The following is a 13,448-nucleotide window of genomic DNA, read 5'->3' on the forward strand; positions in this document are numbered from 1 at the left end:
GGAATTATACCATGACATGGTGGAGACAAAAGCTGATACAAAGACCTTGTCTTGTGGTTTCACATAAACCTGTTAAAAGTTCTACATTGGTCTGGTTTCTTACACATCGCTAAACAACTGGATAGGAGTCAGAAGAAATAATAAACCTGCTCAAAAGGCATGAAATGAAAGACATACTAATGTATGTGTGAAAAAATCACAACTTTGTAATATGATAATTATATTGTCAGTGCTAGATTCACACCCCTCTTTTAAGATATCTAGTAAAACTATTGAGAATATGAGTGGCATTCCGGAGCCTTAAACCCCCTCGTGCAGAAAATTTCTACTTTTTGGTCAAAATTTAGAAAATGCTGCCTTAATGCTTTACGGGAGTTGTAATTTGAGTGTCTCCTGCCCGTTGTTCTCAATGGGTGGGATTCCCTGGTTAGACTGCATCTCCCATGTTGCACCATGATCTCTCCAACTTGCTGAGCTGCTGTGGTACATCTTGGGTGAGGGTAACTCAGATTCAGAGCCAGTCCTACAGAAGAGAATGGGGCATGAGACACCAAGTCTACAATTCTGTGAGGCACCATGGTGGCATTTCCAAACCAAACTTTTTGGTTTTCTGCATAATTTTTCAGCTGAAAATTTCATTCTCAGCCAAAATTTTCCAATTTTCAGGATTTTTTTGTTTTATTTTTGTGTATTAGATTTTTTTTTTTAATGAAAAAAGTCAAAATTTTCAGTGGAAAACAAACACTTTTAGGAAAAAAAATGTTTAATCAAAAGAGTTTTGTATTGAAAAGCAGTTTTGATGGAAATATTTTGATCAACCCTACTAACAAATTTGTTAAAACAAAAACAAATAAAACCCCTCCTGTAGGGCAGGAAAAATGTTAAGGCTCCAGGAATGCAGATCTTCTCTACTGATAACTAACAATTTCAAATCACAATGGATAATCAAATAGGTGGATATTTCTGCTGAAGTGATGAGCAATAAAACCAATAATGTTGATATTTTAATTGTCATCCAAGGCTTGCTTGCTATCATCACACAGAAGCCAGGAGAAGTTCACGCTTCTCTTACAGATACTGGATCAAGATGTCCATCAACAGACTCAGCTAGACAAAAGTGCACACATTAGCATTCAGAATGTTTTGTTTGTAACTATAAGGCCTAGACTTTTTAAAAAAATACAAGAATTTAAATGTTGCTGAAGCTGCGATGTCACAAGCACAAACAATTTGACTGGCTATGAAGAGCCTGCGGGTTATCCACCACAACTGTAGACTACAAATGACACACAAATACACTGGCCCAGTGGCTCAACCTTTCCAGACTAGTGTATCCCTTTAGGAGTTTCATTTGTCGTGCATACCCCCAGTTTCATCTCACTTAAAAATTACTTGCTTACAAAATCAGAAATAAAAATACAAAAGTGACAGCATACAACTACTGAAAAATTGCTGACTTCCTCATCTTTACCATATAATTGTAAAATAAATTGATTGGAATATAAATATTGTACTTACATTTCAGCGGATAGTATATAGAGCAGTATAAACAAGTCACTGTCTGTATGACATTTTTATTTGTACTGACTTCACGAGTGCTTTTTATGTAGCCTGTTGTAAAACTAGACAACTATCTAGATGAGCAGATGTACCCCCTTGAAGACCTCTGCATACCCTGGTTGAGAACCATTGCACTAAGCAATGAATTACAGCCTGCATATACCCCTCAATTTAGTATAAAACCCAATCTAATACTTAGGTGGATATCAAAATAAATATTATAACTGAATTTAGCTATATTAGAGCCTCTCTAGAGGTTTCCTACTGTTTTTGGAATTATTCTGATTTCTGAGCAGCCTGCCCATAAAAATGCCTTTGTTGCTTCATTCTGTTCATCAGAACTACAGGGATTTTTATAACCAGTCTCTAGAACCAATACAGCTGGTAAACAGTTAGCATGGATTACATCCTGGGCATTTGCAGTTTTTCTATACTGGCAAAATCTCTCCACTCTACTCTCATGAGCTGTGTCAATGACAGTGTGGGTGGGTGTTCCATCAATAAAAGCTCAATAGGCTGTGGCTGGAGACAAAAAGAGGACATGCCTCTGCTGCAAAGTAGGGAAAAAGTAGTATTTCTTTATTCAAAACCCCAAATTAAATCAGTTAAGCAGGGATCATAGCTCTGAGCCAGTGTAGAGCAGAGTGGAAGAATTACTTCTCATGTCTTGCTTACAACACTCCTGCTAATACATCCCAGAATGTGTTTCATCCTATTTACTTCAGACCATTTCTCCAGTTTGTCCAGATAATTTTGAATTATAATCCTATCCTCCAAAGCACTTGCAACCCTTCCTAGCTTGGTGTCGTCTACAAACTTTATAAGTGTACTCTCTATGCCATTATCTAAATCATTGATGAAGATACTGAACAAAACTGATCCCTGCAGGACTCCACTCATTATGCCCTTCCAGCATGACTATGAACCACTGATAGCTATTCTCTGGGAATGGTTTTTCAACCACTTATACACCCACCTTTAGTAGCTTCATCTAGGTGCATTTCCCTAGTTTATGAGAAGGTCATGCGAGACAGTATCAAAAGCTTTTCTAAAGTCAAGATATACTAAGTCTACCGCTTCCCCGCCATCCACAAGGCTTGTTACCCTGTCAAGAAAGCTATCAGGTTGGTTTGACATGATTTGTTCTTGACAAATCCATGATATTACTTATCACATTATCATCTTCTAGATCAGTGGTGGGCAACCTGCAGCTCGCTGGCTGCATGCAGCCCATCAGGTTAATCTGATTGCAGGCCACGAGACATTTTGCTGATGTTGACTGTTCGCAGGCACGCCCCCCCACAGCTCCCAGTTACTGCGGTTCCAGATATTTGCAAATTGATTGCTTAATTATTTGCTCCGTTATCTTCCTGGGTACAGAAGTTAAGCTGACTGATCTGTAATTTCCCAGGCTGTCATTTATCTTTTTATATATTGGCACTATATTTGCCTTTTTCAAGTCTTCTGGAATCCCTCCTGTCTTCCATGACTTTTCAAAGATAATCGCTAATGTCTCAGATATACCTCTACCCTGATATAAAGCGACCCGATAGAACGCGGATTCGCATTCAACATGGTAAAGCTCTGACACGCTGCTCTGAGCATGTTAAGTATGTTGGGCCAGGCCGGGGCTGAAGGGTTTGATAAGGGGCAGAGAGTCTCGGGCTCCCCTCCCAGGATCTGGGGGGCAGAAGCTGTGGGAGGGCACTTTTGGGGGCCCTGCAGTCCCAGAGTGGCCCAGGGGATTAGCAGGGGGCTGGGAGCAGCCCGCTCTGCTTCCCTCGCCCCGGCCCCAGCCATGTCGCTCAGGGGAAGGGATCCCCCCCTGCACTCACCAGCAGCAGCGGAAGCAGAGCAGCCCGGCTCCAGCCCACTCCACTCCGCCAGCTCCCAGCTGCAGCGCTCCACTTCCCGCCGCAGGTGAGTATGGGGGGCATCCTTTCCCCAACCTCCCTGCACTCACCTGGGGCGGGAGGCAGAGCGCCGCGGCTGGGAAGTGGCAGAGTGGAGCAGGCTAGGGCTGCTTTGCTCCGCTTCCCGCCGCAAGTGCGTACGGGGGGCATCCTTTCCCAAACCTCACCACACTCACTGGCGGCGGGAAGCAGAGCAGCCCAGCTCCAGCCTGCTCCACTCTGCCAGCTCCCAGCCATTGCGCTCCACTTCCCGCCACAGGTAAGTGCAGGACCTTTCCCCAGCCGCCCTCCAGTGACATGGCTGGGGCTGGGGCAAGGAAAGCGGACTGGGCTGGGACTGAGTCATTCCGCTTCCTGCTGCAGGTGAGTGGGGGGGCATGCTTTTCCCAACCTCTCCGCACTCATCGACGGCGGGAAGCGGAGTGCCGTGGCTGGGAGCTGGCGGAGTGGAGCGGACTGGGGCTGGGCTACTCCACTTCCCACCGCTGCCAGTGAGCGCCTGTCAGGGGGTGGGGAAGGGTGGATAGAGGTCAGAGCAGTCAGGGGGCAGGGGGGCTGGGTAGAGGGTGGGATCCTGGGGGTGATTAGGGATGAGGGTCTCTGGTGGGGTCAGTCAGGGAACAAGGAATGGCGGAGGGCAAAGCAAGTTTGATATAATGCGGTTTCACCTATAACGTGGTGAGATTTTTTGTCTCCCGAGTACTGTGTTATATAAGGGTAGAGGTGTACCTCCTCAGTCAGCTCACCGAATATTCTAGGATGGATTTTATCAGGCCCTGGTGACTTGAAGACATCTAATTTGTCTAAGTAATTGTTAACTTGTTCTTAAGTGATCCTTTTCCTGAGGGAGTCACAGTTACCCTCATCTTCCACACACTCAGAGGTCAAATAGTATCAACTGATTCAGAGAAACAAACAAACAGCAACCAATTGTGTCCTTAGTTTTTTCCTTTGCTCAAGGAGACCTGGGCAGTCTCTCTCACTGGAAAAGCAAGTTTGCCACTCCTCAGGAAGGCTTTGTATATGGCTGGCTGCAGTTCTCAAGCTTTACAAATCTAGTTCCCTTAGGAATGGAAAGAAGGTCTTTCCCTTGCCAAGGCACCCAAACATCTGAAGTCTACTTCCTCCCTTTTATTCCCTGTTTACTTCCTAGTTATAGGGCACCAAGTCCATGTTTATTTCTGGTAGGTGTTGCAAGGTTGAACTGACTGCAGTCTGTCTGCAGACCTGAACATTAACCTCTTTTTGTTGTCCCAGTGTGGGGTTTTGTACACCCATTAGCTTGGGGCAAGAGGTTCTTAACTTCTCAGAGAACAATCAATACAATTTGATCAGGAACTGTAGCAGAAGCTCTTCCAGATAATTTCAAAACCACACAAAAGCATAAGTGAATACAAATATTCCAAAGACATGTATTCTAAAGATACAGATTCTAATCAGCAGCAGTGAGAGTCTGAGATGCTGTCAGCTTCAACTGCCATAACATGCTCTGCATTTTAGTTATATTTATTTTTCACACAGCTATCAAATCCATGTTCTGTCCGTAATACATCATAGCTTTTACTTCTTCCTCAGTATTTTAATGCTTGCTATTTTCTGCTTTTTTAAAGTTGTATTATCTTAAAATATATTTTTGTTTCTTTAATGAACTCATAAGAGCCAGGCAAAAACATGAAAAAAAAAATCTATGAATATTAGTTCACACTTTAAAACAGATTCCCTTTCATTGCATTTATTCCTCTTTTATGTTCACTTTATGCAAATATTCAAGTGAAGAAGGGTAATATTCAGACAAACAGCAATTATTAAGCTAATACTAGAGAATATTCATGGAACTCACTTACAAATCTGTGAATGAGAATATTTGTACTGGAATCTGAAGGCATGTCTATACTGCCCCACAGTTCAGACTAAGGGTCTCAATAGCAGTGCACACTAAAGTGCTGTGCTGTAACTCCTCCGTGGGAATGCTGTGGGCACAAACTTAAAGGTCCGGATGTTGGCTTCACAGCACTGCTATTTACGCCCCCTTAGTCCAAACAGCAGGGCACTGTAGACACGCCTTGAGAGTTATACTCATCCAGAGAACAAAACATAGGTGTATCTATGTATCCAGTCAACACTAAACTCAGCTAACACTGAATCCCAAATACTCAATGAATTGCTGATGCTTCATCTCTATAACAAGAATCATTCAACAAAATTAAAAATACCATAACCAGCTTGCAATAATATCAGACTCCCTTACGATATTTAGCCAAAGTTACTGGCCTCTGAGGGAGAAAAAAATTATAATAAAATAAAGAAACTTGTACATATACTCAATTAATTTAACCATAACCATATCATAGTTACACGGTCTGATATCTTTGACCTTTAACAGCTGAAATGAAATGCCTTATCCCCTTTAGAAAGCTAAGATTTCAACCTTCCCAAAGTTTCTTCCCTTATGAGTTGTGAGATACAGATCTTAAACCTGACACTGGTCCAGGAATTAATGCTGGCCGGACTGCGCCTTTGTATTTTTGAGAGGAAATTCCATACTTCAGGTAGAGGGTGGAGAAGGAGAGAATGGAAACATTTGTCCTACAAGCTTATTTAAAGAAATATGTCAGCAGTTTGAGGTTGCTCAGAAGTTTGGAATGCTAGAAGTGATCCCTGCATAGGTGGTGACATTTAAATTTATCATGCATATGTTTGAATGTCTTATCAGTACTCTACGCCTCTAAGCATAAATACACATATAAAACGTTAGCTACACACATATGCATTGCCATATAAGGTTCATATCTACAAATAATTGAACTAAATTAAAAAGTCTGAGTAGAGCTAGTTGAAAATTTTCCATCAAAATCGTATTTGATGGAAAATGTGTTTTCCACAAAAATTTCTGCAGAGAAACATCAATTTTGGGAATTAAAAAAATTAGTTCTCAGGAAAATCTAAACAAGACATTTTGTTTCATATTAGTTGTTTCGATCAAAAGTGTCAAAATGAAACATTACTACATTTCCAAAACAAAATTTAGTTCTGTAAGTTTTGATATTTCAACTTTTTGTCCTGGTTTAGGACCAACAAATACCAAAATAGTGGAATTTCCCATAGGACAAAAATTACATTTTTTGATCAGTCCTACCTTTGAGTATTGTAGATTTGTTCAGGCAAATTAAAAAATTTGAAGTCTGAATCCAGACAAAAGCACCTGAACCAGATACTTCCAGATACTTGAGTTGTTGGGTCATGCTTAGGTTCCAGTGTCCTCAATAGTTTTCTGAGTAAAGATCCTTCTCCGCTGTTGGAACATTCAGGGATTTAGACTCATCTCTTCATCGCAACTGTAACTTCACTGAATATAACAACCTTATTTTTTGATTCTTAATGGAAAATCAGGATACACTCCATAACATGTTTTGAAAGTATCTTCTCCCTGGTTACCAAGTAGCCCCACCATCTAAAGACTTCTCTAGTCCATTACAGTCTGTCTGTCCTACTCCATTTTACTGGTGGTTAGTTGGAATGTTGTCTTGAGGCCACAACTTCCTGATTTAGCCAGGGATTATCAGTAGGTATTTGAGACTGTTTGGCAGTATTAAAAGTCAACCAAAAATGTACACAACAACAGAAGATGTTAGTACAATTTAGTTTCTTGCTAATTTGCAGAAATAATAGAAAGAAAAATAATATTTTGCTACATTCTGTGAATTTCATTGTGCTGTGGCAGAAACTATAACTGATATGAAGAGTGGGAAAGAGCTTAGAGTTGATATTCCTTTTGTTGCATATTTTGATCCATATTGAAATCTCAAGTTAAAAGTACGGCTACTGAGGCAGTATCTGAGAAAGTCACAGGCATGATCTGTAGATTAAGGAAGGAAGGCACTCAAAGTTAACTCTAAGTTTGAGTTTTTCCTTTCCCAAATACAGTAGGCATAACTGGAATAAAGAAAGGCTGAAGAAATCAGATTGGCAATGACTGCAATCTTTTAATACTTGGAAGAAAATAAGGGAGCGAGACTGGGTCACAAAAGGATCAAGGACTAAAGAAGACCAGAGAACATATGTGCATCAAGTTGGATTTATTGCTCACTGACCAGTGCTCACTAGCAAGTGACACTATAAACTCTGCATTGAAATATCCCACACAGAAGCAAACATGTTGGAGAAGTTTCATGCTAAAATCTTTGAGTTGCTTACTCCTTGATTTTTCTCTCTTCCACCTGGTCAAGATTTTTTATTATTGATAAATTAATAGGTTTATTTCAGCATGTTACCATCAAGAACAGAAAATTTGTATAAGAGCTATATTCTGTTTAACTTGTTTCTCCATAATTTTAAAACAAGCAGAATGTAGAAAAGCTGTGAACCAATGATAAGCAATTCTTTTTTCATTTTACACAGTTCTTTATACCTAGTGAGAAATGCATATAAACAAATAGCCTGCCCCTGCACTCTATTCACAGAGGTGGCACTGACCAAGTAAATCTCCATCCTCTATAGGCTAATACATTATAAGCAATTCAAAAACATTAGTCACATTTCAATTCAGTAAAATGGTGATGGGAATACTTAGCATTAATAAAGCTCAAGACCCATTTATAGGAAACCACTTCAATGTTCAGCTGCACTGATGCCAGTCTTAGTCAGATTGCACCACTTTTGCCTGCTGGGAGGAAAAATGCTATGTATGCAAGAAAAATCTGAAGCAACTAATGATTACTGATGAGCAGATCTCAAAAGGTTTGGAAGTAGTTTGATACTTTAATGAAAAATAAAATATTTGGTTTTTGGTTTTTTAAAAAAGGTTTGGATAAGAACCCCAAAAGCTCATCCTGATATCTTAGATCTGCAAAACTATGCTACAAATCACATGAGAATAAGGTTCTATTATGAGATTCCTGGTATTCCTACTTCCAGTAGGGCAGCAAGTATCATGGATATGGCCTCTCTCTCTGCACTTTCACTTCTGGGTGCAACACAGTTGTACAGGACTGTGGAGATTTAAAATGATGAATAATAAATATTAACTTTCACACAAACAGGCCCAGCTAAGGCTTGCTTTAAATTTTATTTATAGTACAGTATAGTAAATTAGGATTGAACTCCATTGTATTAGGTGCTATTTAAGCATAGATATATTCTCTGTGCTGAAGAGATTACAGTTGATAGACAAACCTAAACAATGGAGTGTAACAAAAAAATAAGAGGGAAATGGCCAAGGAAGATGAACGTATAAGTAATAATCTCACATTGTTATATAGGCTAATGCTGCACAGCTTGATGTTTCTGAATCATTTAAACATCTTTAATTATGGTTTTAAAAAGTAAAACTGCTGTCTATTTAAACATACTATCTACTTAAAACTATTACATAACCTCACATAACCCAATCACCCCTCTTTAGCTATATTATTAGTTTAGAAAACAAACAAACTAAAAACTATCCTCACAGTTCCCTCAAATGATGAGGGAACTTTCATAAACTCATTCCTTGAGTTGGATTGTCACTTTGCTGCAGTTCAGGAGTGGCTCCATGCAGGTATCAGGTGCAAGAAGAGGGCATTAAGATCAATTAAGGAACGTATTTTCAGATATCTCCATAGTGTGGGGCTGGGAAGATGACATTAGTGCCCACCGAGGCCTCTACTCAGTTATTCCTCTTTTCATTCACTCCCACACACAAAAGCCTCCCAATTCAACAAAATAGCTCACATTGTAGGACAGATGACATCACTGAGGGTCTGAGCTTGTCATAGTTCTCTTCCCCTTTCTTCTGCCCAATATTCTTTGATTAGCAGAAGGAAAATGTTGGGGCCATGTGACCCTAAACTCTTGGCTCTGCTTGGGGAGGGGCAGTGCCCCAAGGAAGCCGGGGCAGAGGAAGATTTGACTAGTCCACTCCACCTTACCCTGTGAGATGTTGACAGCCACTGCCATCAGGACACTTACCTAAAGTATAGAAAAAGCTTTGTGAAGTATAGTGCAGGTAACATTTTTAGATCCAAGGCTCACAGACCATATTTTTCGCAGAGGATGATGCTGACCTACCATACAACACTACTGTTACATCCCCATGGATGAACCAAGGCCCAACAACTTCTGCATCTCAAATGAAGAAGGCCCACTTTCAGCAGCAGTGTTAGCCCATGGGGGGAAAAAAAAAAAAGGAGTGAATGTCCCATGAGAGTTCAAAATGGTAGTTATGGCTACGAGCAAGCACACTTTCCATTAAATACCCTACTCATGAGTTTCATCTGATGTCATTTTTTTTATTTTGCAAGAACTATCAGCTTTTTCTTAAAGAAGAGAGCGCAACACTTATTTAAAATAAATAAAACACCTTTTCACTTCAGAATACTTGCACCATCAACTTCTTCTACATAAAGAACAGATTTGTTAAGAAAACACAGAAAATTCTTTTGACACTAACATATAAAAAGAATCTGTTTTTGCAGCTTTTTTCCCCACAGGATAACTATGAGACTGGGTTAATGACCTGAGAGGTGGAAAATGAAATGTGATGTGTCTGCATGCAAATTAATTCACTTAGGAAAATTATAAAGAAGCTAAACACGGGTTAAATGGCAGCAAATCAGTTAAAGTCATTTACAGTCTTCCATCGGTATCAAGAGCAGGAAAGAAAGCAGCATGTTGGCTTGTATCAAGAGGCATATAACGAGATGTTAGTCTCCTCATAGTTAAGACATTTCTTTTTATAACCCAGTTTTGAAAACTCATTGTTACCACCACTCTGACCTTACTTTGCAAAAACCAAAAATAGCTTCACTGAAATTTTCCATGCCAGTTCTAGGCCTAGCATAAAATTTTCTTGGAAAGTTTGAGGCAAATCAGACAAAGCTTTGGGGGAATACGGGGACTAAAACATGTAGTGAAGTCACATTTTTGAAAGATGTTCCTAACATTTTTTTGAATCATTAACATATCTCAGAAAACACTTGACTTATCAACTTTCAAGAGGTTTCATTACGTTGGACAGGATTGAAGCCAGTCTAAATTTAGGTACATTGTATTTGGGGAGGGAGGTGGAATTTAGAAAGTAATTGTGTTTTCAAACTCAAAAGGAAGTTTGTAATAGGTGTTTTACACAGTGATCAGGGCCCAGATCCGGATGTCCAGGATATGATCACAAAGTTGTAGGGAGACTATTTGTGATGAGTGACAGCCACACGTAGAAGGAGTCATACATAGGAAGGTGGGAATATATAGAAATCAGTCGAGTCCATCTCTGTATACCTTGAAGGGTTCCCTGGAGTACCTGATCCCCAGGTATTCCTGGACTCATATGAGCATTAAAAAAGCACACATTAGGAAATTCCCAAACAGGAAAACAGTTAAGAAGTTAAGGTTAAGCAGACAATGCAAATGATTACACCCCCCCAGTAATTTCAGACCTACTGGTCCATTAAGATGAGCTGCCAGGCAGAAAGAATATGAGGTAAGTAGAAAAGGCAAATGGAACTGAAATGGATTAGCACTGAGCGTTCTGGTAAAACATCAACACTTACTTCCCAGAGGATAAATTACTTGTTCAAATCACAGAAGCAAAGGAGGTCTTTCACCTGTGATGCTGCTTCTTAAAATAAGCAATTTGATACTGCCTTTGATTTTCTTGAGAACAGTAACCACATTAGGTTTTCAACTTACGCCCTCTGTCCCAGAGCTTACCAGGCTCATTCCCCGTTATGCTGGACAGAAAAAAAACATAAGAGATCTGAGCTCTCATGCTTCAGGACATAAGCCAATGAACAGGGTGAGGAAAAGTCTTACATTAGGACTATTTTTCCATGATTCTTGACTAATGTTCCTCAACTACTTCAGAACGGTACAACGAATGGCACATCCATCTGTAAGACACTGATTTTCTTAAGTGTAACGTGTCAAAGACACTAAGAAAGGGTACCCTTAAATATAATACAGCTTTAAAAGATGCTTAAATTATAGCATCTATTATATAACTATGGACAAGGCAAAGTCAGGCTCACGGAAAACCCCACGTGAACTGATACTGTTGTTCTCATTAAAACAGATATTAAAGAAAAATTGCAAGGGACTGTCATATCATGTCAAAATAACTAATTACTGCAGTTTACTTTTCAGTCATCATCCCATCTGCTGAGGCATTTAATAGAGCTCCTCACTGGAGGTGGGAATGACATATTACTAATAGGATAAAATGTTTCATCATTCTCCACGTTAAGAAACTAAGTCCTTTCTCAAATGAGTTTCATTTACTTTCTTATAGTCACTAAAATGCCCAGGATATTTTATCTGCACAGTTGTAGGAATAAGATCATATAGCCTCAAACTATCAGATATAGTCTTATTATTGAAAGCATTTGTTCAGTGTTGCACAACTTTATTTAAAGTGAGTGCAAGGAATAAAATATTGAATTTGTCAAGCCAAATTGATTTGCAGAAGTGTTCACCTTAGAGTTCAGATTGTCAATTTTTGGTTGCTTATTCCTCAAATAGTTTTTTGGTTTTTGCCTTGCAAAGAAAATGTAGAGGACAATCACCGGCCTGCACTTTAAGCAGGGAGGAGTTTGGCTGGCTGGCTGGCCGGGAGAAGAAGGCAATACTTTCTGGCTTAGGGGAGGAAGGGAGACGAGACGTAAAACCGCTGGAAGAGCAGTCAGCACAGTGGATGACTCACCACCTCGGAATGAGGGGTTTAAAACGGTCAGCCTGGGCCTGGCCCCTCCCCATATTACTCAGATCAGGCTGGGCAGCACCCACCCTCCTTCCCTAATGAGGCCACAAATATGCCTGGTGTTTAGGTACATCTGCTGTGGGCATTACGCTAGCAGCCCCGCTAAGGGGAGCTGGGAAGGAATTTTTCCCTTACCACCATATTGGCCAGGTGCAGTGGATTCAGGTAGGCTCTGTTCATGTGTAGCATGATGGGCGATAGGCCATATGTCACAACTCTTTATTTAAGTGTATAGCGGACGTTCAGTGCAGGTACTCCATAAATTAAAGCACAAAGAAACGGAAAAATGGCTTGGAAAAGGAATTAAGGAGAGGTGCTTGGTAACTGAGCAAGTGGGGGACAGTTGGGGACTCCTATGATTGGTACAACAGGGAGCCAACCCTGCCATCATTATAGTCCACCTTAACTCCTCCTATAAGGGGGGGGTGGTCGGTAAGGTCCCGGAAAGGGAATTGCTGGAGGGACCTGGATTAAAGGGGGAGGGGAAGGGGAGAGCTGTGGAAGGCCTCCCCACCCCCAAATTGGCTGGAATTGGTAAGTTCCTGGCAGTGAATCTGCTGGAGGGATATAAATTTTGTACCTGCACTGCACACATTTTATCCGCTGGGTTAGTCCCTGAAGTCTAATAATAAAGTTGTGGCCTGATTAAACCCATATCTAATGTCTCCTGTCATTCTTTCAGCATAGCCAGACAACACATTTTAAAAGCAGATGACTCACGTGTACAACTTTACCTGTAGAATGTAGAGTAAACACCATGTTTACTTTATTGTAAAAACTGAAAACTAAGGATTCAAGTCTCTAAAAAAAGTTCAACATTTCAGACCTTATAAAGACCTTAATAAATACCTTTGAGTGGTTTGTATCAAGTGTGCATTTTAAATGAATGCAATGACTATTGCCCATATGTTTTGTGTGTCTTAGAGCAAGCCTAAAACGGAAGACCACATGCTAAACAGATTTTCTGAAAATGTAGGAAATAAACGGTTTTGTTAAAATCAGATTCACATTTGCAAATTCAATATCAAACACCTGATGTTTACCATTTCCAAACTGAATCCTGACACACCTATGCATGTGCTGTCATATTTCACTGACACCACTGAAATCAAGAGAACATCAACATGTACCTAGTACATTTAGTAGCATGGGTGATATATATCTTCTGAAAATGGGCCTTGATTCTGCGGAGACTTGTATACTTAAATGGAACTACTCGCTGTGTGAAGTTAATTTAATGGGACCAA

At 40.2% G+C, this 13,448-nt stretch overlaps 1 protein-coding gene across 6 annotated transcripts in view; it reads right to left on the minus strand.

Moving 5' to 3' along the window:
* Positions 1-13,448, minus strand: part of TBC1D22A (TBC1 domain family member 22A) — a 458,897-nt gene that overhangs the window by 77,558 nt on the left and 367,891 nt on the right. For 2 of the 6 annotated variants that reach the window (XM_030549249.1, XM_030549248.1), the window contains exon 13: positions 9,186-9,419. The exons of 3 other annotated variants lie outside the window; for them this stretch is intronic. In XM_030549249.1, coding sequence (XP_030405109.1) covers positions 9,201-9,419 — 219 coding nt within the window. In that variant the 3' untranslated portion in view covers positions 9,186-9,200. Of the gene's footprint in view, positions 1-8,567; positions 8,646-9,185; positions 9,420-13,448 lie in introns of those variants that run through there. One more of the 6 variants, XM_030549253.1, reaches the window with a different exon arrangement.

This window comes from Gopherus evgoodei, chromosome 1 (assembly GCF_007399415.2).
Source record: "Gopherus evgoodei ecotype Sinaloan lineage chromosome 1, rGopEvg1_v1.p, whole genome shotgun sequence".
Lineage (NCBI taxonomy): Eukaryota > Metazoa > Chordata > Testudines > Testudinidae > Gopherus > Gopherus evgoodei.